The sequence below is a fragment of the Pararge aegeria genome, chromosome 19 (assembly GCF_905163445.1).
Source record: "Pararge aegeria chromosome 19, ilParAegt1.1, whole genome shotgun sequence".
Lineage (NCBI taxonomy): Eukaryota > Metazoa > Arthropoda > Insecta > Lepidoptera > Nymphalidae > Pararge > Pararge aegeria.
The window spans coordinates 3,136,397-3,164,135 of NC_053198.1; the positions used below are offsets into that span (position 1 = coordinate 3,136,397).

General features: G+C 35.8%; 1 protein-coding gene across 1 annotated transcript in view; it reads right to left on the reverse strand.

The window, feature by feature from the left end:
* Nucleotides 1-27,739, reverse strand: part of LOC120632288 (hemicentin-1-like) — a 172,797-nt gene that overhangs the window by 44,029 nt on the left and 101,029 nt on the right. The window contains exon 8 of the mRNA XM_039902122.1: nucleotides 3,793-3,923. Within this exon, the coding sequence (XP_039758056.1) occupies nucleotides 3,793-3,923 (131 nt within the window). The remainder of the gene's footprint in view (nucleotides 1-3,792; nucleotides 3,924-27,739) is intronic.

Here is a 27,739-nt window from a genome sequence, read left to right on the forward strand (position 1 = left end):
ATTCGTACCTTGGTACTCTTGTTTTCGCGTATCACTGGATGATGCGCTAAGATATAACCTGGTGAAGCAGGTTCATCAGGTGGTAAGCGTTTGAGGATACCCTTATCAAGGTAATCCTTAATAACTTCATTATATCTAATATGAAGTTCGGGATCTCTAATGAATCGTTTTTCCAGATTGAGAAAACGCTTCTTTGCGGTAAAATACGAATCACCTAATAAATTAGGATCTTCTTTAAAGGGAAGATCTACCGAATATGCTCCGTCCTGTTGGCGTACAGTGGAAGCCGTATATATGTCCTCACACCTTTGTTCATCAGGACTTAAGAATTTGCGGGAAGGAGGCTCTTCTATTGTCCAAAATCTCTCTAACATTTTATCTAAAGGTTCACTCGTGAAAAAACACAAAGCGCGGGAATTATTAGGTTTAGATAAAATAGGTGCATCGCCCATAATTATATAACCCAAAGAGGTTTCAAATGCGGAAGGCATATTTTCATAACCATTTATTTTATCAGCCATTGCTATTTTGCGATACACATTTACCCCTAGTAATATATCAATTGGACCAGGTTCTGCGAAATCATCATCAGCCAGAGGTAAATTTTTAATAAGACCATCAATGGCTGTGATGTCTACATGAGAGTCAGGCAGTTGAGAAGTGATTCGCTCAACTACAAGAGGGCGTATTGAGTATTCATTCGCATCATTAAAACGAGATTTAAACGTAAATTCTGAAACACCAATTATTTTTTGCGATACTCCGCCGATGCCTTGAACTTCAGAAAAACGACTCTGAAAGCTAATAGGTAGCGAATATTTTTCACAGCAACTAATTGAAACGTAATCTCTTTGCGATGCGGGATCCACTAGGCATCTTATAAGATGTGCACAATTATTTTTGTCATACACTCTTATTTTCGCAGTACCTAACAAAGTGGTTGTTGTGACGCGTTCTAAACAATCATATGATACGTTACATACCAAAGTGGTATTTGTGGTCTGAGATATAAAATTATTTTTATTTAGTGTATTTTCACTAGAGGAGCTTGTCGAAGGTGCCTCAGTAATAACTGATGACACGCGAGGCGAATTAATTGCGTTAGGAGATGAGGGCGGTTTACCTATGTTAGATTTGGACGTTTTAGGTAATAAATCTTTAGCGTTGTAATTGTTGCGTTCAAAATGCAATTCAGTATGATGTGATGCCGATGAGCACCTTTTACAGTTTCGCTGAGAAGAGCAGTTTAAAGTTTTATGATGAGTCGATAAACATCGGTTACAAAAGTTATTATTTTTTACATGTAAATGCCGCTCATGCGGAGACAACTTCATAAATGCAGGGCAAGAATAAAGATGTGTGTGTTGACCAATTTTACACAAACTGCAAGCTGCACTATTTAAAGTATTTACAGTTTCTGTACTTACAAAACTTTTGGTAGAAGGCTTCGGAATCGAATTCCCCTTATATCTATTTTGAGGTAATTCTAATCCTTTATTAAGAGAGCGCGACATTACTTTATTCTGTTCCTTCACAAATTCTATAAGACTCCTATAGGTAGGAATTTGTTTTTTGCGATTTATTATCTCAAACATTTTAACTGTATCAGCATCTAATTTAAGCGTGGCTAAGTGAAAGAATATAAAATCAGTAAGATCGATTTTTAATTGTTTGAGAGCTTCTACTGAAGAATTAAATGTATTTATAAAGCTATCTAATGAATTAGCATTAGTACTAGCAAGCGGTTTAAATTGCAATAATTGGTTTAAATAAGCGCAGGCTAACGAACGCGGATCGTCGTATTTTTGTATTAACGCCTCCCAAATAATAGGATAATTTTCTGCGGTGGCTGGCAATCCTGCACATACAGATGCGGCTTTCCCTTTTAACCTACCAACTAAATAAAATACCTTTTCATTATTGGTTAAGTTAGGATTATCATGTATCATGTTTTTAAACTGCTGGTAGAACAAAGGAAATTTAGTTAACTGACCGTCAAACTCCATTAAGTCTATAGGCGGAAGATGGGATTTTAATTTAGGAAAACTAGAGATAGGACGTGCGCTGTCATTCTCTGAACTCGTATTATCAACATTAGAGTGACGCTCCATTATTTGTTTGACATAGCAAAACATTTCTTCAAATGAAGTCCACGATTGGTAATTAATCATAGCCTTTGGATTCAACATTAACTGCGCCTCATTGAATAAATCTAAATTTAACTCAAACTCTTTGCGTAAAGTGTCTATGTTTGAAGCCTGAGACAATAAAGAAGGCAGCTTACTGCTGTCCGATTCGACTTGAATAGCGGTGTCAAACATTCTTTGCATACGAGCAAATATAACGTCCCGTTTGCCTTCCAACAACCGTAACTTACATTCTTCCTTGCTATATGGACTTGGTGAAGAAACCGACTCTGGTTTATTCATTCTGAAGGAGTAAACCGAATTATAAAAATAAAAATATAATAAAAAAGGTGTATATGTGTTTGCAAATGCGTCAAGAAATGCGTAAAATATATAAAGTAGTTGCAGTCTTATAATAATAAACACACAACCCCTTTATAGACGCGAGCGGTTAAATAAAAGCGTTATAATGCTATTTTAAAAACTAAACCGGGCAAAGAACTAGGTATAACAATTAACAAGTTAGCGGTCATGCGTGACCTTGAATGCAGCGAGCGACAAAAACGACTGCGGCCGAGCGCATTGTTTGGTAGGTATGATGCGTTTGAAATAGATATCTTTACCTACGATTCATCCGTTTTTAATACTAAGTAGCGGGGTAAAACTATATAGAAATACTAAGCAAGCGGTGCGGAAAAGAGATATATAATTATAAAATACTTAGTACTTCTTTACTTAGTAAACAAAACGTTAAATCTATTATGTAGACAATATCTTAGCGGTATTAAACTTACAAACTGAACTAGTGAATACCTACAATATGGCGTACTTTAAGTTGCATAGACTAATAATAATTCCGAACTTTAAAGTCATAGAATGTAATGATTAACGATAATTTAAATCCTAAAATTATGAATTTAAATCGAATCGGCCGATCTTCGGATCGAATGACTAAAATTTATGAAATTCGATGGAAGTGATCAAATATTTTTTATGAAATCGGCTCGAAGTGACCAAATTTTATGGTGACGCCATTTTTACTTTCGGGGAATCATCACCATAAAATGGTATTTATTTTCTTTGTAAATTTAGTGGACTGTATATTTTAGATTTTGCTGGATTCTTTTCCCCTTTTTAATGTTTAAACTATGGCTTTAAAGGATATAGAACAAGGGATAACTAGGGTTGGACAGAAAAGTATTTGCACGTGGACTTACAGTTCGTCGTAATGCAGTTCTCTTGATTTCTCGTCACTTCACAAGGTTTCACAGGTTATCACTAAACACTAAAGCACTGATGTAGGTTTAAATACTATTAATCGTCCAGTATAAGGTTCTTTGGCCGGCCGACCATGTGGTTTTATTGAGCGGAAGATTGACGTGCGTTTGCCGCGGATATAGGTGTGCAACTAATTGGCGGCGTGATGCGGGCGGATAAGGATGCGGAAATATAAAAAATGGAGGATGGAAATCCATAGTGTAGCCATTATCTATTACTTCGACCACAGATTAATGAGAATTTATCAAGCAAGTGACTTGAGGCGTAGTTTCTAGAAATTCACCAGCTTCATTCATTCATTTATTACTTCAGGTAGAGTATCAGTATTTCAATCACCCTAGCTCATGACACTTAAAAACACGGACAAAATATGGATAGAAAAACTTACATTATGATACCATGAAATCCGATGTTCTTTTGGGTTAGCTCGAACCGAGCATTCAAAGTAGACGTCGTCGCCCTCTTTTATGTCATGAGGGTTCAAAGTGCTGCCAAGAGATAGAGATACGACCGGAGGATCTGAAACAAAACTGCGTGTGAAAAATCTACTACATTTTCACATTTATAGTTTCCTGGTAATTTTGATTCAACTACAACAACTAGTATGAGTTAGCCCTTGACTGTAATCTCAGCTGGTGGTAAGAGTTTATCAGTTTTTTTTTTTAATTATTAATTTGTAAACCATCGCTTACAGAGCAATATTTCCAAGGTCATGGATGGAACACATCCTACAAAGTGATACCCGGAGTCCATCTACCTAAGGCTTTGGTGTGCAGTCTCATGTGCCTGTAACCTCGCCCTTCAGACCAGAAGACAGCATTGCGACAATGCTGCTTAGCGGCAGAAATAAGCATGGTGGTAGAACTTCCCCGGACGAGCTCTGTCACAAAAAGCTCTACCACTACTAGAATACAACTACAGTTTTAGGTTGACGCATGGTATTTACCGGTAGAGTGGTAGGACTAGTCACCAGACAACACAAGAGAAAATTAGGAAATTATCAATTCCCACATAGCCCTCAGGGATCAAACCCGGGATCTACAGTGCTCACCACTATTGAATTATTGGGACTTGTCATTTTGAATTGAAATTGAAAAACTTCGATCATTTGCTGTTCTAATAGCATTTTACACTACGGATCAGAACGTACTATGTTTGATTTGTAGGCCAAAATTTTAGCAATCATTTCAGCTCAAAGATACAACGTCTAAATGAAAATCGAAATATTACTTCAGATACTTTAAAGGTATTTACTGCCTCTGAGACTTATCTGTGAAACCAATACGCTAATAGTTTTTGAGTAAACCATTGCCATAGTTTTTACTGAAAGAAATTGAGATACACTTTATTAGGAACGCGTTGTGTAGCGTTGGTACTATGCGCGTGTCGGTCTTTTATCTTCAATAGGGTTGTACTTAGAATGTTTTGAATTAGTTTGTATGGAAAAGTAAATATGCTTCTTTTGATTTAATATTTTTACAGGGTGATTGCTCATTAAATACCAATACCAATGCAACCAACCAATGCATAAGTTTAAAGATTATGTTAAAATACATTAAACGATAAAAAAGGTTGGGTGTGAATTGCTTTAGCTTCATAGCTTAATTTAAATTTACTGGAAGATGGTGATAAAAAAAAAAAAATTTACCCGGCTAAGTTTGTTGTGGGCTCTTCTTAGACCAGGGCGCGTTTGGAACCCTCGTAGCTTTAGATTTAAGTTGGCGAATGAAGTTATCACCATCCCGTTACAATTATGTAAACAAATATGTATGAACGCTTCATAAGTGCCTGTGATAGGCCTACATGAATAAAGAAATTTTGAATTTTGAATTTTTTTGAATTACATTTATTGCAGCGAGATTACTATACAATTGATGAATTTCTTAATGACATAGTTGCTTGGAAGCATCCGGCTCCGCTCTCATCTCTCACAAGATAGAAAAATAAATGCTAAAATGTAAAATGTAGAAGTTGTATGAAGTGTATGTAAAAGATTCTTGCCGGCTTCTTCTTGGTAGAATCTGCCTTCCGAAACGGTGGTAGAGTCACTACAAACAGACAGACTTGACGATTCAAAAGTCCTTATATTAGGGCTTTAAATAAGTGAATTTTGAATTTTGAAATATACTTATGTATACATTTCAATAGTATTTCGTAATTCGGTTGTATTGTATACTTGTCGTGCTTCTGGGAGTACGTCAAGCCTGCGATTCGTATCGTGGTAATAAAATTGTATGAATGCAGGTGTAGGTTTACGTAGGTAGGTAGGTTTATAATAATGTTAAAAGCACCAAACTAACATGGGAAACGATTAGGTTTAAATGTTATAAATCTTTGTCACCTAATATTTAATTATGCTTAGAACTGTTTCCACAACCAGTAAATTGAATAAATAAATTTGAAAAAACCTTCCTAATCTCTCACAGATTAGTGATTCCTATTTAACTACATCATAAATGATCCATCACAGTAAACGGTAAACCAATTTATCAAAGTTTAAATAAAATACAGTTTACAAGTAAGTCAAGATTATTAATAACTTTATTAAACGTCAAACAAGTTTATTAATAATATTTCAAAAATGTCAATAAGGTAATCCTATTCAAGATTCTACTTAAGCCATTAAAACTCGAAGGGCCCTTTCCCCTTTCAAGCGAACTTAGAGTAGGTTGAAATTTCATTACATAGAAATTACTTAAGTAAAATTACGCTTTGGGTTTTCTGAGAATCTTCCCCTACTAACCGATGGAAGAAAATGTCGTTCTAATTTAAATTTTATATTTGTGAAGGGGTCCCGAGTGTCGGAATGGCAACCTCGCATCTGTAAACGCAGCGTTGGTATACCCCCGACGAGATGGACAGATGACACGAGTCGTAAGGAACGTCTGGAACCAAGCGGCACTAGGCCGTGGTATTTGGAACTCCCTACAAAAGATCTATGTTCAGCAGTGGACGCCCATCGTTTGATATGATGATATGACAGTGACAATGAAAGAGGCGGTAATATTATAGTGTTAACAAGTACCCAATAGGCGCCCGACGGACGTGACGTAGTTGGCACATAATTATTACAAGATACTGTTTTATGTTCATTTAATTATTTGATTGATATTACAATAATTGGTTATTAATGTAATCATGAATTATTACACTAATTAATCAAATAGTATGAGCTATCTAAATATTAAATGTTGATTTGATACATTGATAAAAATACTATAAATAGGGTAGTAGAATAATAAGCGGACATTATAAGTGTGAGAGTCAACCAGGGTGTTACTCTGCCCGAAGTTATATTTGTTTTATTTTGCGGAAATCCTAGTCCTGCGTAATATTAGTGTTTATCTGTCTCTTTAATGTAAGTCAGTTTCTTCCTTTAGAAATTTAAGAGCCAGGGAGCACGGAGTAAGGTAGTATAGCGTCTTTGGTAGGTTGTTAACTACCCATAGCCGAAGCCTTTCATGAGCCCAAGGCAAAGAAATTTTAAAATTTAAAATTGAGAAATTGCACCAGGGACTTCCACCAAAAACCCACAGCGCTCACTGCAGCGCCAGGAAGGTCGTTAAAGTTAATTTTTCTCAATCAAAACATTAATGTAAAAAGGTTATCGTGTTTTATCAAAAATATCGGCCATTTTAAATTATATAATATAAAAGGTTCATTAATTTATTGGCTAGGCAGAGTATATAGAAACAGCCTTAGACTGTAGGCTTTTTATAAATTACCAGCTAATCTGTTGAAGGTCGTATCGTAATTTTATTTAGGCACATTGCTTCCCTTACTCATATACCCCTTTCAGGATATCTTTAATAAACTGATTTTAATTTGTAAGAATTAATTATGTACGCCTAAAAATTATTGCAAAATGCAAAAAACTAAAAATATTTATTTTAACACAAAATTCCTTATTGTGGCTTATTTATAACCACAACAGGTATTATGGTTTTGCGGAATTTTAAAAACTACTAAAGACTATAATATTTGTAAAACCTAGAATTTCTGAATGGCTGGCCATTTGACAGTGAAATCAAAGTTTTTTAAAAAGATTTGTAAATCAGAAGTGGGATCAAAGGAGTCAATGACATGCAGTAGTAGTAGGTAAACTAAATTACCCTATCACATCAACTGATTTTCAACAAATCTGCATACTTGAAGCAAAGCTACATTTCCTATTTGCAGTTGTGAAATCATTACCATATTTAAGTTGGATTGTTCGAAACGTTCATTAAAATTCATCGGAGAACGGTCAGATTATGACGATTTCACCATTATATATCGTATTTCTGAAAATCCATACAATGGAGAGCGTGTAACGGCATCGGTTCCAGATAATATCAGTAACATCTGACGGTAATCGTTACAGCTAGGTGGAAAATTATTCTAAACCAGTCCGTATAGTTCGTCCTTCATAATATGTAGATATTTATTTGGTTAATCTGTAGGAGTTCTCACATCATATCTACGATTTTTGAGCTGGAAAACCTGCGATTGGTGCCATTTCACACGATTTCCAAAATCAGAAAAGCGATGGTGGAAAAATAAAAACTAGACAACGACGACTGGAATTTTTCTGGATGAGGCATTACACACGCCACACACGCTAAAATTGATCTAACGTACGTTCAAAAAAATAATCGATTGTAAGGTTTTGCTGCAGAATTCAGTAATTACTCTTTGTATAAGTTGCCAATCGTTCGTCTCAACACAAGATACATTATAAGACACTGACAGTAATGCTCACATCGTTAATTAGAAAAGATTCGGAGCTGCATGGAACGTCTTTATGTTGGATCTAAATAAATAAGAAAAAGATTTGATTTATGTCTTAAATCCTTTAATTCCACACATCATACATACCTAAAACGCTCGCGCACACACGCGCGCACACACTCACGCACACACACGCACACAAACACAAACATATACATAAACACTACTTAATCATTTATTGTATTGTCTTTTATTGCTATGGAAGTATGAAGCCTCCTGACATAGGTATTTTGATGCTTGCTAGTTCTCCACAAGATGTATCACTTAATATGAATAATTGTTAAGTAACTTAACAATTATTCATTGTAAAGTCAACATCTCCTGAGGATGCTCCGGTTTCGGAGCGAAACGTGCGTAGAGGGTATATTGCCGAAGATCTGTTTGGTGTGGATTATAAGGATTGAAGAAATTATAAATTACACCACACAGATTCTCCTGTTTTTCGCGGAGTATAGCAAATTAAGCTTAATTTTGATAATGTACGAGTTTAATATATATAATGTTTATATGGTTCTAAAGTGTACGCCCCAACCTTATGTTTTCTTTTTAGTTTTCCTAATCCTAAGGTTGCCTGTTAGATATCGCTACTTAGCGATAAGGCCGCCTTTTGTATTCTACTACTTGGAGAGTCTGCTTTCTTTTTATTTTGTTAACAAGTTTTGGAGTAGAATAAAGAGTATAATTATAATAAATAAATATAACCGCTTAACCCCTAGTAGGTTAAACCCGCTACCATCTTTTACTCACACTTAGGTAATATTGCAGTCATAGTAAAATAAAAAAAAGTTGGCATCGCACCACAGAATTAAGAACATACAGAAACCGTGTACACGACGAATATTAAAGCATCAAAAACCACTCCACTTTTTAATGGTTTATCGAACAAACGGTTAGGCAATTAATACCATTTAGCAGATGACAGTAATTATTTTACGTCTAATGTTCTAAGCGATCACCATAAAATGTGAAAATGGGAAAAAGCTTGTGAGCTAGCAACATTCCACGGGCGTGAAGTGAGACGTGCGCGGGGCGTTTTCACTGTTTTTGGACACAATGCACACAATGCAATACAATAGTGGCTGAATGAGGATTCTGTATGTTCTTGATTTAACGCATCGTAATTTTACTATTGCATACTACAATATTTCTCATTTTTCGAGCAAAGGTAAGTGTGGAAATGTGACCCCTCTCTACCTAATAATCGTTCGTATTACGGGCTACCCTCTGTCAGCATCTGGTTTGTAAAGGTGTGGGGGGGCACCCGAGCTGAGCGTCTTCATTTTATTGGCCATTAGCCACCCATAATAGTGTCGCCTGGCGTCGAGAATCGCCCTCAAACTAAACATTTACAATTTTTCGTCTCGAACCTTGCTGCTGTATGTTTTTACTTTTGAAGTGTGAACAGTATTTTGAAACAAAGAACTTAGTAGATATTTGCCAATATGTCTAAATAGGAAAAAAAATTTAGTAAATAAATAAATAAATAAATAAATATACTACGACAATACACACATCAGCATCAAGCCCCAAAGTAAGCGTAGCTTGTGTTATGGGTACTAAGATGACTGATGAATATTTATATGAATAATATACGGAAATACTTAGAATATACATATAAACACCCAGACACTGAAAAACATTCATGCTCATCACAGAGACATTTTTGAGAGAAAATTTATGTGTTTAGTAAAATTTATGTGTACTAGCTTTTGCTGCGCCTTCGTCCGCGCTTGTTTTGGTTTTTTAATAATATTTTGGGGTGTTAAATCGTAATTTTTTTTATATATTTTTGCACAAAATTTGCTTTTTGTTTGCTTTGTACCACCCCTATCACTTACGGGTGGAAAAAATACATTACGACCGATTCTGACTTACCAAATATGCAAAAAAAAATTCATAAGAATCGGTCAAACCGTCTCGGAGGAGTGTTACCCCGAAAACTATGACCATTATATATTTATGGATTAGATAAATCTCGAGTTTGTAATAGGACTTCCGAAACGGAGTGACTGATTTTTTGATTTTATTGTGTGTATTTGGTCGGCTTGAGAAATGGTCGAAGGCTATTTTTTAAATGCTGGCTATTGGCTAAAAGGTAAGGGTGGGCACCTCGGGATTTTAAATTAAATTTTACAACCCCATAAACCGACACCTAACTGGTGGATGACTAATAACAGTGTACCTTTAAACAGGAATCTTTCCATTATAGGTATCACCGGATAGCCCTCTATGCAGTGCATGTACGGAGGCAGACGATACTGGACTGCACGGCCATGGCAGACAAAAGCATAATCTTGAAATCTCCAGCTACATTCCCAGAGGTCCTTAGCCACTTGGGCGCCCTACTAGGCTCCTGGAACGAGCTTAGAGGGCTGGAGTAGCGAGCAACAAAAGCAGCCAAGTTCAAAGCACAACAGGCGACGGGTCTACGTGCGGAAAACTGCCCAGAAAGAAAGAGAAAAAAGAAGAAAGAGCACTTTCTACTTAATGAGAGAATTCAGTAGAAAGTTTTCTGAAGAACAAAGAAGAAATTCTGAGAAAGAGAGAATTCCTACGTTTTCGTCTTTTTTTTGGTCAAGAACTATTTGTTAAATAAAAGAATTGTTTTTGCAATAAAATGCATTAAATTAATAAACTATTGACCACTATGTTTTAATTTTTGTCATAATCGTCATCATCAATTCAACCAATTGTCATCCACAGCTGACGTAGATCTTTTGTAGGGAGTTCCACAATCCACGGTCCTGACCCGGTTGCCTCCGGCGGCTCCCAGCGACTCGCTTGATATCGTCTGTCCACCTCGTTGGGAGCTGACCTACCCTGGGTTTACCCGTGCATGGGCGCCATTCTAGCAGCTTAAGACCCCATACGTCTATCGGTACTCCTACTATGTGCCCCTCACGCCACTTCAGCATTTTTGTACAATGTATGAATTTAATTGAATAAAAAATAGAAAAATGAAAGGAAGCGGTGATAGCGCATTGGGTAGGAGCTGGTCTTCACTTTCGGGGGGCCGAGTTCGAATCCCAACACGTACCTCTAGCTTTTCTAAGTTATGTGCGTTTTAAGTTATTAAAATATCACTTGCTTCAACGGTGAAGGGAAACATCGTAAGGAAATCTGCACGTCTAAGAGTCCTACATAATGCTTTCAAGAGTGTGTGGAGTCCACCAACTGGGCCAAACTGGTGGACTACGGCCTTAATCCCTTAATATTGTAAGAGGAGACCCGCGCTCTGTAGTGGGCCAGTGAAAAAATAAAAAATAAGGCATGTCTCTTTGACTAAATAAGAATTTCTTTGCAAAATAATAAAATTCCTTAGTTACACTGTTACAAAAATGATTCAAGATGGGAGCGGCGGAATTCTCCTAGCTCGAAATAAGCTACGGTTCGTTAGGCAGGAAATAAATATAACTTATTTATATTTGGAAATTAATTTCCCCTTTGATAATGAAGTTAGTGAGTACTGCTGCTCTATTTAAATGAATGATGAATTATGGAGTTATCTCATAATTGCCCTTTCAACATATATCATCAGCTTCATCAAAAAAAAGTCAAGTCAAAGTCAAAAAATATCTTATTCAAGTAGGCCCATAGGTGGCACTTTTGATGCGTACATAAGAATTACACGGTAGTGAGATGATGGCGATAACCACATTCGTAAACTTAAAACTAAATTTACGAGGGTTCCAAACGCGTCCTGGTTTAAGAAGAAGCCCACAACAAACTTAGCCGGGTGTATTTTTATTTCTTGTTATCACCATCTCACAATGTCATTTTAAATTATTAGAAGAGCAACCTGGTTAGAGCAATAATTTACACCCAAGCTTTTTTTCGATTACGTAGTCCTTTATACTATAATAGGATCAACACTATTTATGCCCCTGTGCTGTGAATACCTAATATTAAAGGGTAAAGCTATCCCTTTTAAGCCTAGGGTAGTACCCCTTTCGAACCTGGCTTTACCTGGCTAAGTTTTTTGTGGGCTCTTCTTAGACCAGGGCGCGTTTGGAACCTTCTAGCTTTAGTTTTAAGTTAACGAATGCAGTTATCACCATCACCTATCCTTAGTCTTAATATGTTAAATGTATAAACGCTTCATAAGTGCCTGTGATAAGGTTTACATGAATAAAACATTTTTAAATTTGAATTTGAATTTGATATATACTTATGCATCATTATAACCTTGTATTACTTCCGCTATAAAAGTACTTTTAAAAGCAAATTCCAACTTTAATATCTTTTTGTCAAAGCGGTTCCTAGCGATTTGGTCCTTGCACAGCTTCTCATACGTATTTTTTTCCATTCAAACTATCATCCGCAATTCTACATAATTTGCCATAACCGCGTAGTATTACCTGCCCGCGCTTATCAGTCGTTTGAGTAAAATTAAAAAAATAAGGATAATTGACAACTGGGCAAATATTGTAAGTACCTACATCGTCTGCGAAAGGTGCAGAACGCCTTTGCGGGGTTGAGTTTACGCTTTTACAACATGATTCCTAAGGTAATTCTGAACCTACTGTTGCATACATTTAAAAAATGTGTAAAAACACATCTAATACAGCGAGTTTATTATACATTTGATGAATTTCTTAATGACAAGGTAGATTGGAAGCAGCCAGCTGCGCTCTCATCTCGCGCAAAATAGAAAAATGATTGTAAATGTTGATGTTGGAAAAGAGCAACTACTGAGTTTCTTCGCCGGCTCTTCTCGGTAGAATCAGCTTTCCGAACCGGTGGTAGAGTCACTACAAACATACTTGACGTTTCAAAAGTGCTTATAAAGTAGGCCTACTTGAAATAAATTAATTTTGTATTTTGAATTTTATCTTTCAGAGTTCTTTTTACGTGACGCACCTTATATTAAGTTATCAAAATCGTTTAATGAACAAAACTGTTAGCAACCGGGTTGTTGGGATAAATAACGGCCCCACAGTGAGCCGGCGCCATTTTATTGGTCATTAAAGACCCATAACGATGTCGCCTTGCGGTGCGAATCGTCCCCAATATAAACATTTACGATTTCTTCGTTAAATTGTTCCACAAACGATTCAAGATGGGAACCGTGAAATTTCCCCCTCGAAATAAGATAATAACATGAAATAAGACAGCAAGTAAGAATAATAAATAAGAATTTCCCAATGTTTGGGAATTAAGACCCCTTGGTGATAGAGTTGTGGTTACTTTTGTACCCCTACAAATCCATAGTAATAATTGTTAAAGTGTGTATTTTAGGCGCTAATAAGAAATCAATGGTCTTGATCTTTGGCATAAAGTTTTTTTTTTTTTTAAGTTCATAGACTAACGCTTGACCGCAATCAAACCCGATACTAAGGGATGATGACATGCCCATTCACTCTTGATTAGAAGGAACCTGTGTTATAGGTATGGGGAAAACGGAAGCCGGTAGGGCATTCCAGATCTTTGCGATGCGTAAGAAATGAGTAAGCAAAACATTTTGTACGAGTCCACATGACGTAAAGACCTGCATCGATACATGGATGATACGTAACGATGCATATCTTTACGATTGGCAGTTAGATGGCAGAAAGATGAAGATGGAACAAAATTAAATAGCTCCTGAGCACACTCTTAAAAATATTAGAGACACTCGGTATTCTACAAGATATATTTTTGAGACTTTGCGTCTGTGTTCCAAATTTTGGAGTCTTCTAATTATTGCCTTGTTCCCGATGAGTCAACTCGCTCGACAATCCTCCTAACCCAATCATCAAGCTGGTACGTAGCCATAAATGACTACAGTTGTTGACAGGACGCAGAGTGACGTAGGCATACCTTTTATCCCAGTAAAACAAACTGTTTCCACGGTATTTTTGAAATAACTGTAATAAACACGGACAAAGCACGCGGACAACTGCAAGTATTAAAGTCAAAGTCAAAGTCAAATATTTCTTTATTCAAATAGGCACATAGATGGCACTTTTGATGCGTTATTATATACAAAATGTGTACATAGCAGTGAGTAGTGATGGCGATAACTACAATCGTAAACTTAAAACTAAAGCTACAAGGGTTCCAATCGCGCCCTGGTCTAAGAAGAAGCCCACAACAAACTTAGCCGGGTGTTCTTTTTGTTATCACCATCTCACATTAAAATATTAACAACAAAGATTACCTAGCATTTCGCATACAAATGAGCAAAAAGATTCTATTCCATATTTTTAAGCATTTGCACGAAACTGGCTTGTTGAGTTGGCACCAAAAGCGTCGGCATTCTGTAGGCCATTAAATCCCCATAACAATGTTGCCCCGCGGGGGAATTGTCCCTAAAAATAAACATTTACGATTTCTTCATTAAATTATTTCAAACAAATTTTCTAGTCGGAAGCTGGGAAATTCTCCACGGGCCCAATGCTTTATGGTTCGGCAAGCAATAGATTACTTCATTTGTGTTTGGAGTTTTATTATTCCCTTTATCAAAGTGAAATCGATGCGTTTGTTTCCTTATAGTTACTTAAATACCCTCTATGATTATTTCTGAAGGGCTAATTATTCAGTCATCGAAAAACCCGTTTTGGGAATAAGAATAGGTAGGTTGTGAACCTATCTTTGTCCACCGTAAAAACCGAAACTAGACTGAAATATTGGATATTATCTGCGAGACGCATTATTAAACAACGTATACATTTAAAAATTATTTGCATTTTAAATTTATAAAATTGATATCTCCTCGAAGTGTATATATTATACGTATTCATGTATTGTAAGTACCTACGTCATGTTATTCATAAAAAATATTCAACAGTTTTCTTAGTAAACATTACACAAGCTACGCTTTCTTTGGGACTAGATGGCGATGTATTGTCGTATATAAAAAAAATAAAAAAAAATTGCATGCAGTGCATAGTAGAAATTATGGTGTCATCGATACTATGCATTGGCTGTATTCATGGATTTTAGTAACCAAGTTATTATTTGATGGGAAGTGACGTATGAATCTAGATAAGCATATGTTAATTTTTCGAGTTTATTTGTTTAAGAGGCCGGTGTAGATGTCAGATCACCTGCGTATTCGAGCAAAAGTTCTACAAGTATTTTTACCGTAAACAAACTTTAGGTAATTAGTAAATATTATATTATATGACAACATTAATCCTTCGAGATGTTTTGCAGCACTGGTGCCGCGATGGAACTCGTAAATAACGCGCTATTTCAAGTTTTCCATTTTGTAAACTGAGAGGAAAAATCAAAAGAGGAAAAATAAATAAATTAGGGTTACTAAATGATAACGCATGAGTGAATAGCTGTATAAATTCGACGGCCGACTGGAGCAGTGGGCAGCGACCCTGCTTTCTTAGTCCAAGGCCGTGGGTTCGATTTCCACAACTGGAAAATGTTTGTGTGATGAGCATAAGTGTTTTTCAGTGTCATAAAAATATTCATCAGTCATCTTAGTACCCATAACACAAGCTTCGCTTACTTTAGGGCTAGATGGCGATGTGTGTATTGTTGTAGTGTATTTATTTAAATTTGAAAATGGAATTTCTAAGCAAAGAGACGTAAGGTACTAAGTAAGGACCTAATATTACTTTAGGATTAAAACATGTTTTCAAAATAGACCTTAAACAACTATGTGAATTATTCTAAAAGTTGAGTTAAATTTCAATATATTCAATCCCGCTCAATGTTAAGCCTTTCATAAAAAGCGCGAAGTGCGGTTTAAACCTCTCGAGTGAAATTCCAAACCCGTTTCAGGACGAACGTAGTATATAGAGAATAAATAGCTGAAAACAATTTATTGAATTCGGGCTAAAGGGTACATAAAAAAAATCAGTCAAGAACTCCAGTTCGAAAATGTGTACTTTAAGTTCAATCCCGAACAAAATCAGGCTTTCATGAAGTAACGTGCTGTAAAGGACAATTTCATACCGCAGGTGTCAATCCAAACCTGTAACAGGTCAATCGTAGGACAGACAATAAATGGCCGTAAAAAAAAGAAAATTCCTGACGGGCCTACCAAAAAATGTAAAAATAAACTGACCAAATACGAGTCGTACCCAATATAATATTATTTAAAAAAAACGGCAAAAAGTCATGTCTGTTGTATGGGAGCCCCCTTAAGTATTTATATTATTCTGTTTTTTAGTATTTGTTGTTATGGTAGCAAAAGAAATACATCATCCGTGAAAATTTCAACTGTCTTCCTGTCACGGTTCATTAAATAAAATAAATTAAATTTAAATCTGTTTATTATAAATAAAAAATACATGGTTGTTTAGATCTCAATTACATTACGCTAATCTTCATTATGGAAGATTTTTGCGCTTGAGAGGGTTGCACAAATATATATTGATTATTATATATTAATTAATGTATAATGTTAAGAAAAAAAAAAAAAAAAAAAAAAAAAAAAAAGGTGAGATACATGAGATACAGCCTAGTGACAGACCCACAGCGGAGTCCTAATCCTAAGTCCAGTGCGGATTAGTGGACTCCACACATCTTCAAGAACATTATGGAGAACTCTCTGGCATGCAGGTTTCCTTACGATGTTTTCCTTCACCGTTGAAGCAAGTGATATTTCAACTGAGAGAAGACTAAGAGAAGTTAGAAACGTGTGCTGGGATTCGGCCCTGTACCTACTGGGCTTCAGCCGCTTCCCTTCGAAGTCTTAAGTTTGGAGTCTTAGTAATAGGGTCTAAATTTACCCTTTGGGTACGGAACCCCAAAAAGCATTAACTCAAATTCGAAATCGTTGACATCAATTTCAATCTTCCGAATCCCATTCAAAACTAGCCTTCCACGAAGCAAACGTCCTGTAAAGTGCGGTTTAATCCCCCGAGTGTCACTCCGAACCCGTAACAGGACAAATGTGAGCGCACCGAATTAGTTTTTAGTCAGGCGCCGACCCAAAAACACTAACAAGGCTTTAATTACCCACCGTCCACCGCTCCGTTCATGTGACGTTTTATAACACGACTCTTTGATGTTGTTGTGTACGTTTGTTGTGAAAACTTATCGCAAATAAAACTTGGCCTGATTTTAGCATTTGTCTGGTGCGAGGTTTCGGCCGTACCCTACAGATAAAGACGTTTCGCCAAGCAGTAAAGGGTCCCGGTACGATGTTAACCCATTACCATTCTAGATTTAAAGATAGATAATTTTTTAAAGGAATTATAAAATAACATCACCATCATGCCAACCAATGGATTTGTGGATATACCAACGGAACGTTTACCGGAGGCCGCCATTCCAGCACCTTGGGACAACAGCGTCCATCCATTCTCCGAACGCACTATATCGCACCATAGCGACTATATTTTTGTATTATAATAAATAAATAACATACGTTCGCCTTTGACGGAACGATTTTTTTTTTCTTTGATCCCGGGAATGCTACTGGATATCATTTCCAAGAGATCTCAAAATATAACTAAACCAATCTTGTTTATTTTAAGACTATTCACCAGCTCGTCTAATCGTGTTATATATATTTTTTATTGAGCAACATTAGTAATAAACTAACACACGTTTGCACACGGCATAAATGAAATACAAATTTGAAAATTTTGTTTCCAATTTTGATTATTTCAATCCATTTGTAATCAAGACTTTTTCAAAGCAAACATGATGTAAAGTGTGGTTTAATCTCCTAGAGTGTCACTACGAACCATTAACCGAGCAAATGTAAAACCTAGTAAATGAAGCCTTCAAAGAAATATTGAATGGAAACCTCGTTGGTCGGATCAAAAAAATTTATCACAATTATTTTGATAATTAAACTATCTTAATATCCAATATTTAAAAAAAAATTGGCAAAAAAAAAACCAACTTCCTAAAACAACTAAAAATCAAGAAAAATATTAAAGTACCTAATGTTTTACATTTTACTGGCACATAATTAAAAATGTTGCGGAAAATATTTATTTCTTGCGTTTTAGTTGTTTAACAAAATCGTTTTATTTTGCTCAAAAACTTATTTTACACTTTTTGTAGGTAGGTTTGCTATTGTCTAAGTTATAATAGTGAACCTTTTATAAAAAATAGCTTTTTCCGAGGTCGGGGCGTATACATGGTTGGGAAGTTATCCCGGTACTTCACCATCAACTCCTTTATTGTGGTGAGCATAAATTGCTTACCTACTATACTTATACTATAAAGAAAGCGCAACCCTTTTAATACTTAATATTGTATTGTTCCCGTGGCCATCCGTGGTTTTCATCATCAATTTCACGTAACAAAATGGTGCTTTTCGAAAGCAAATTCTCAAGTTACATTAAAAAAACTCAGATCACGGGTGCCTATAATATTTGTACAGTTCCTTCGATTTTACCCGGATTCCTCCAATAGATCTTCACCAAATTAAAATAGGAATACCTCTGACGTATGACGTACCAAAAAAAAAAGAATCATCGGTTTAAATATTATTGGCAGAGTAATCAAACACCTTACAAAAAACATTCGAATTGAGACCATTAAGTAAGTCTGTTTAAAACAGGTAAGATTTGTTTGTTTATTTGTCCATACAAACTCAATGGAGTTTCAGGATATCAAGTCACCTATGTACACCAGTGGCGTGCACTGGGTTTCTTACCAGGGTATGCAAACAGCAGAAAAATTGCATAAAATGGCCAAAATCCTCCTCCTATACGACCTATATATAAATTTAGGGTATGCAGTGCTTTTGTGCATGTATGAAGTGCACGCCACTGATGTACACCTATCTACTTATGATTGTAAGAAATAAATAAATAAATAATTTGTAATTGATGCAATTTGAAATTACTAAACAAATTTTAATAGTTCTTTCTCAAAATTTTTATCGTCATTTAAGCGTAATTTTTTTTATCCTTATTAAACAGAACCAGTCTTATATAATATACTGTATATGAAGAGCCATTACAACCCGTTATTAGGTAGCGGTGGTAGTTCAGTGGTTAGGACTTCAGCGAACTTCCCAGCTCCCGCATCTAACTTTTCTAAGTTGTGTGCATTTTAAACCTAAAATATCAGTTACTTCGACGGTGAAAGAAAACATCGTAAGGAAACCAGCATTTTTGAGAGTTCTCCATAATGTTCTGAAAGGCGTGTGAACTCCACGAATCCGCAATGGGCCAGCTTTCTCATTGTGGGAGGAAACCCGTGCCCTGTAGTGGGCCGGTAATCTGTTAATATGATGATGACGATGATAATCGATGATGATTCGGTTGAATAGTTCGACATCATCATCATATCAAACCATCACCATCATCTCACTACCGTGTAATTCTTCTGTACGCATCAAAAGTGCCACCTATGTGCCTACTTGAATAAAGATATTTTTGACTTTGACTTTGACCATTACCGACCCACTACAGGGCACGGATCTCCTCCCACAATGAGAAGGGGTTAAGGCCGTAGTCCACGAACCGTGCCTAGGTGATAATAATAAAATAAATTAACAGGACATACATTATTTTATTATTATCACTTAGGCACGCACAGTCATTTAACAGGACATACATGACTGTGCGGATGACAAGGTATCCGACATGGAAGACCTTTAGTTAATGCGGGTAAAATTGCGATTAATAGCTAGTGTACAATAAAGCTTTGGATTAGTTCGCTTTAATCCGTATCAACCAGATGAACTTGTTCGGTGCTTAAGTAATTAATTAAGCAAAAAGACTCCATAAATCAAATATTTTACACGTATAATCACTTTAAGAATCAAATTTATTTTTAGTCAGGCGCGGCCCCGACCTAGAAGCTTTAACCAGACTTTAATTACAGTTTGCCGACCACTCTGCTCATGTAACGTTTAATAACACAGGTCTTTGATACTGTAGTATCAGCTCTGATGTTATACAACAATAACTGTATTGTTAACTTGCTTTTAGAACATTGATTCAGCATATTGGTTTCCAACTATGACATCGTCTGCTCTGATTTGTTTGGGTGATTTGTCGTTTATTACACGGGATAATTTACTAATAAAAAAAAATATAAATATTTAGAAGCAGTAGTAACATTGGTTAGGACCTCGGTTTTCCTTTCGTGGAGACCAAGTTCGAGCCCCGGCTCACACCACTGACTTCGGAGTTATGTGCGTTTTAATTTAAGCAATTTGAATATCACTTGCTTAAAACCGTGAAGGAAAACACCCATAGTGATAAACGACCATGACACCGGAGGTATCTTTGCATCGTGCGAGTCCATGTAGTACTGAATTGAATCGAAAATGCACCCGTATTTATATCAAAATACCCACCAACTCAATGTCATGAACATTGGTTGTTAATCAAATATAATTTTAATTGTTTCTGAAAAACTATATATGAATTGAACAAGAGATATCAGCCGTTTGGGAAACATCAAGTTATTATTATGAAAATAATTATTATATATTATTTAAATATTTATTTTAGGTACAACCTTCTAAACATGTTCGTTTTACTTGAAATATCAAGCTTAAAAACCTAATCACTGCGGCTCGTTTACTTCGTTTGATTTCATTGCATCTGTTTTCCCTAATTTTGTTTTATATCCCTTAAATATTATCTTTAGTCTTTCATTCACTCTTACGGCCATTTAGTTATTAGTTAAAGTAATGTAATGTGACAACGAGTTTAAAGTGTTTACCGACTAACCCGTGCTTTCGAGAGCACGTTAAGCTGTTGATCCTATTGCTGCTATTATTACTTGTATGAGATATATTGTTAACACTCACTTTGGGGGAGCAAGGAGGCAGCAAAACAAAAATTAAATCTTTCATCCAAATTAAACCAGTGGCCATGGCCCATAAGCAAGCATCGCGGCCAGCATAATATGATGATAATACCCGAACAGTGGAAGGAGCTGCATGTGTTATTTGACTATTACTACATATATGTATATAAAGCCCTAATATATACAACGTGTAACGGAATTACGAAATAATGTTGAAAGGTGCATCGAATATTAAATCAAAAGTATATTTATTTTTTCATACAAACTAATTCATAACATTCTAAGTGTTTACTTATGGCAACCCTATTGAAGATAAAAGACCAACTTGAAAAAATTGACAGGAGTCACATGATTTTAATTTTGCACGTTTTGTTAGGGCTGTATCTGATTTATTTCACTAAACCCTATGGCAGTGGTTATTTTAAAAACTATTAGGTTTTCAGTTTCACAGATAAGTCTCAGAGACAGTACATAATTTACCTTGAAAGCCTGTGAAGTATTATTTCGGTTTTCATTTACACGTTTTACATAAGAACCTAAAATATAATGACGCAGTTTTTCAGATAAATAATAGCAACCAAAGACAAACAAACGGGCAACTTCAAAAGCCTAAACTATTTCAGTACGGTTGCTGTTAGAGATACATATGATTGGACTTAGAAACGTGTTGTGTATAGTATGGAAATTACTGAAGAGTTTATACTGGATAAACGGTCACCACAGCGTAGTTGGAACAAGTTTGGTCTAATTTGGAACTAGCTGGCCCGATGCACGTATAAATAACGAACCGGCCGACAACGTGGCTTGCATCTCAGTCTAGCTAGGTAGGTATAAAGCTATTTTTCTCATCCAATATCGATTTATTTATAAAATAAATAGTTTTGTAGCGGTTTTGCAATCGTATCTTCGTCAGTCAGTCAGCATTAAATTACCTAGGTTTTTTTACAACTATTTAATTTTTTTTTAAAAGTGATGATAGGGGATGAAAGTTTATATGGGAAATATATAATGCCTTCATAATTTACAAATAGCTTTAAACACCGAGAAACTTGCATCAATAATTCTTCATTTCTCAAGTGAAATATAGTATCGTTTGCAAACTTTATATGCAGGAATAAACAAGCGGTAAATCGTTTCGAAGTGGTCTTCTGGGTGTATGTGTTGAGGAAGTTTCTAACTAGTTTATCCAGTGCATTCAGGGGCATTATATTTACATAGAATGCCTGTGGAATGCGACCTCTAGAATTAAGTGTTATAGTGTAATTCAGTAAGACTGAAGTACTGGACTAAGGTCTTGTACTATAAGGAAAGGTATCCCAATGTAATCTGATGTAATAAGGCCAAATATTAAACCTTTTTTAAACATTGCTTTTTTATATTGTCTATCTATCTACCTTCTTAACTCAGTAAATAGGTACATATAAATAAAGCAGTCAATATTGTATTTCAATAGTTTAATAGTGTAAATCAACAAGACTAAGGTCTTATTACTATAAGGAAAGAGGTATACCAATGTAGTCTGAAGTAATAAGGTAAAAATTTTCAGCGTTTTTAAATATTGTTTTTTTTGTACCTACCTTCCTACCATAGTTAATGAAGAGGTCAATATGTAGTTAAGACATACCACGATTCCCTAGTGCAGGTTGGAGGATTATACAATTTTCAAATTCCAGAGTTGTTAGACAGTTGCAATCACGCAGCGAGAGCAAGAATATGTAGTCATCATAATCACCTCAATAGATTAACGTCCACTGCTGGATACAGATCTTTTGCTGGGAGTTCTAAAAGCCACGGTCCTGGGCCGCCTGTGTCTACTGACAATTTGCTGGATATCGTTTGTCCATCTTATTAGGAATCGACCAACGCTGCGTTTACCGGTAAGTTATGCGTTTGCCCTTCCAGCACCTTGGGACTGCAAAGTCCTTCCGTTCCCCGAGTTTTATGCTCAGATCAGTGTTAAAATCGTAAATCTATGTGACTCTGATTGTAAAGATCTCTTGATTTCTGGTTTCATAACGTAGAGATATTCTGACTGATAGGCCGAGTGATTAATAATGTATATTATAATAATAAAACTACGACAATACACGCATCGCAATCTAGCCCCAAAGTAAGCGTAGCTTGTGTTATGCGTAATGAGATAACTGATGAATATTTTTATGAATAATATACATAAATACTTATAATAAACATATAAACACCCAGACATTGAAAAACATTCATGTTCATCACACAAACGTTTTTCAGTCTTGGGAATGGAACCCACGGGCTTGGACTCAGAAAGCAGGGTCGCTGCCCACTGCGCCAATCAGCCGTCAATAACTGAGTATCTTAAGCTTATGTTACTTTCTTCATAATCATCATCATATCAACCTATTAACGGCCAACTACAGGGCACGAGTCTCCTCCTACGATGAGGAGGGGTTAAGGCAGTAATCCACCACGCTGACCCACTGTGGATTGGTGGACTACAAGAACAAATAACAATTTGAATCTTTAAACTACTTTAAAGATCCAAAAAAAAATAGTTTTTGTTATTCCACTACAATTTAGCCCTTCACTGCTATCTCGGTAGTAATGCAGTCCAAACGGTACAAGGTAGTAACAGGCTAACCGTTTACAGGGGTATTGCAGTTATGTTAAATAACAACCCCTAATCGGGTACGCCTTTCTCTGGAGGGTGGAAACTAGCCACGGCCAAAGGCCCCCACCGGACCAACAACAAGGTTGGACAACAATTTGAAATACTAGTTATCTCTGCTAGCACATAGGTTTATGATAGGTTATCAAAATGGAGTAAAGCAGTTAATAACTAATGCAATTAACAAATGTGTCAACTTCACCGATGAAATGTTTGATATTGGCAGGTAAAATTGGGTCACATCCGCTCATATATTCATGAATTTGCCAATGATTAGTTAAAAGTACACTCGTCTACAAAGCATATTTAGTTTTAAAACCAAGCACTTGGGCAAAAAAAAAATAAACAAGTGTGACTCAGACTTTGCACTGAGGGTTCCGTAAGTTAAAAAGAAACGTCATTCTCGTCATCATAAGCAAACTAACGCTCCAAAGCTAGACAAAGGCCTTCTCTTTGATAGAGAGAGGGAATTAGCCTTAATTTGTCTAGGCAATATTGGTTTAATATTTATATCACGTGTTTTTATAGAATAAACTCAATAGATGGTAGATAGATAGATAAAGTCTTTATTGCGCAAAATTAAAAGTGCAAAAAAAAGAAATAACAAAAACAATAGGAAAATACATATAAGATGCGAAAAGGCGTTCTTATTGCTTTAAGCGATCTCCTCCTGACAACCCTTCATGGTAGAGAAATAGGTTAATGAAAAGGGGATAGTGCAACCGGTGATACAATTAAATTAAATACATATAAATATATAAACATACAAAAGAACATACATACACTATATCATATTAGATAAATAAAAATATTTTAGTTGATTTTTAAATATGTTTACTGTCTGTGAATGTCTTATATCTCTCGGCAATTCATTCCACTCATTTACCACTTTTACAGTAAATAGTTGGGTAATATTAGTAATGAATTGCGTCCACCCGTGGGTCTCAGAAAGCACGTTAAACCTTCGTCCCGGTAATAAATTATTACAATCGTGTATGTGTTTTATCATAAGTTTGTATGCCGTGGTGTAGGCAGATCAGAATACAGTTGTCACCACCCCTACTCTTCCCGCGGGTGTCGTACGAGGCGACTAAGGGAATATAATGGACTACGGGCAGCAGCGTCCTTTGTGAAATTACTACTATCTACTGTGACGATGTTGACATAAACAATTATTCATAGTAAAGTCAACATCGGTTACGGAGCGAAACGTGCGTAGGGTACATTGCCGAGGATCTGTTTGGTGTGGAGTATACGGATTGAAGTAATTATAAATTACACCATACAGATTCTGTTGCTGTTCACGGAGTATAGCAAATTAAGCTTAATTTTCATAATATGTCATCCCCAACCCATCTGCCCAGGGATTATGGGCAAACCCTCTCGTTGGGAGAGGTCTTTAGTCCAACAGTGGACTGTTATGGGCTGTCGATCATGAATAATACGTAATTTTAAAATCCCACCAATGCGCATAGAAGCAGCCTGGTGGATATTTGACTCTCTCTCTCTTTTATAAAAAAGGATACCTGTGCCATGCAGTAGGAGAGCTATAGACTTTTGATGATAGAAGTTGTAATCATCATAATCACATCAATCCATTCCCGGCCCATTACAGAGCACGGGTCTCCACAATGAGAAGGGATTAAGTTGTAATAACCGATACCAATTTATCCTTCTCTCTCTTCAAGCCACGGGGGTGAACAATATCAATTTCTTCGGAGGTGCTGAGGGTTTCTCAAAAGGGAAACATCATGCCTAGCAACTTTTGGTCTTACGCAGACCAAATGTATACTTATTTATTGAACGTTGAAGTATTTGAACGCCTCAATACAAAAACAACTGTTGTCTGAAGTATAGCTACCTATTGCGGCTGAAGCTGTAGACTTCTGTGAGGTAATGACATTCAACAGGCAACGGTGCCTTAGTAATGGGGTCAGGACATAAATACTACTTAGTAAAGATGTCCAGCCCCTTGCTCTCGTTTTGGTACCCTTTAGGTACGGAACCCTAAAACAGTACTTGAATTGGTACATTTACTCATACCTGATGACACACAAAAAAGCAGACTGAAAAGAGGTTAAAATTTTAAACAGATCTGTTCCATTGGATGTTAATAAAATCTATTTACTTTACAAAAATTGCAAAACTAATAAAAGCTCCGAATAAAAGGCTAAATAAATATATTTCTGTTCTTACTAATTATAAAAGACTCGTTAAGTGAATATCGCAGCAAAATAAGCAATAAAGGAGCTGCTTCTAACCAGTTTGCACATTTCGTAACATTGTTAATTTTAATTATCATTACCGCTTATGAACTCTGCACGTATTCAAGAGGGCGTGTGCGACAAACGTCTGTGATCTTTATATGCCAACTCGGAGCACTTCGAGACAACGGCAGTTGTGTGCAAACATCTTGGATAAACACTTATTCATTAATATTTACTCATATACCACTTGCGATATTTTCAAACTGTAGGTACATATAAACACGAAAATTACAAACCTAGCTGAGTCTATTATGACCGAAATAATATAGTTTAAAACATGTAGCTATCCATAGTAATATTATTAACGCGAAAATGTTTCTGCTTGTCTGTTTGTTACCTATTTGGGCTCAATTTTGAATCAGTCTTGATGAAATTGCTTGCTTTGCATCCTGTTTATAAACATAATATTTGTCTTGGAAAAGCCAAAAAATAACAACTTAATTTATCTTGGTGAAATGTTGCAAATACAACTTGTAAAGGTATTACGAATTACTGTTGATGAATACATAAGTATATTTTATAAGGATTCACCCAGTAAAAATATCAAATCAAAACAAGCATGTATATTTTTCCATATAAACTAATTCAAAACATTCTAAGTGTTCACTTATGATAACCCTAATGAAGATAAAAGACCGACACGTATACATAGTACCTACGCTACGCGACGATTACCTAATAGGGTGATTTCGTTCAGTAAAAACTATGGCAATGGTTTATTCAAAAACTATCAGCGTTTCGGTGTTACGGATACGTTTCAGAGATAATAAATAATGTGCCTCTGAAGCCTCTGATGAATTATTTCGATTTTCATTTACACGTTGAATAAAGCTAAAATCTATAAGAGTATTTTCATAAGCAACCCATTATCCGGCCACTGCTGGGTGTCCTATTAGAATGAGAAGGGTTTAGACCGTGGTCCACTACGCTGGCCTAATGCAGATTGGTAGACTTAACACAGCTTTGAAAACATTATATGGGGCAGAGCTGATATAGAAACTATATTTATACTACAGAAAAGATGCGATCGATATTTAAACTTAGATCACGCGAATCCCTTCGTACCAAATTTAAAGAAATAGGTATACTTAGAGTAGCCGCAATAGATTTATAATGATATAATCTTTCATAAACAAAACATTAGTAATTATAAACAAAAAGTCGATAGAAAAAGTCGATTTACTAGAAACGGGCATAAATTTGTGATATCTGCATATCGTCTGAGAAAACTACAGAAATCCTTTGTGGGAATGGGTATATGCTTTTATAACATGATACCGAAGGTAATATTAGATCTACCGTTACCTAAGTTTAAACAATATATTAAAACACATTTAACCAATCGTGGTAACTACACGATTGATGAATTCCTCAACGACAAGGATGCTTGGAACCAGGCGACTCTGCTCTCATCTCTCCCTCAAAACAGAGAAATTCTAAAGACTTAAACTATAAAATGATGTTGAAAAAGAGCAATCTGCTTAGTTTCTTGCCGGCTCTTCTCAGTGGAATCTGCCTTCCGAACCGGTGGTAGAGTCACTACAAACAGACTGACTTGACGTTTTAAAAGTGCTTATAAACTAGGCCTACTTGAAATAAATAAATATTGAATTTTGAATTTTTTTGAATTAAATAGAACAGACTTCTAGGTTTCCTTACAATGTTTTTATTTGCCATTGAAGCAAATATTTAATTACTTCAATTCCTCATACTGAGATGATTTCTCATGATGATAATAATCAAATTATTAAGGCCGTCATGTTTGAGTATGTAAAACACAATATATTTTTAGTACACGATATATTTTCAAACTGAATTTTGTTAATGTATGCAAACGTTATACAGACTGCAATTGAATCGTGTTAGCTAGTTTTGTTACACGTTCCAATTATTATGTGTGAAAATGTCACTGTATGGTAAAGCTTAGAATTTAGAGGAATATATTTAGTAGGTAGAAATATTATTTACCAAACGTCAGATCATCT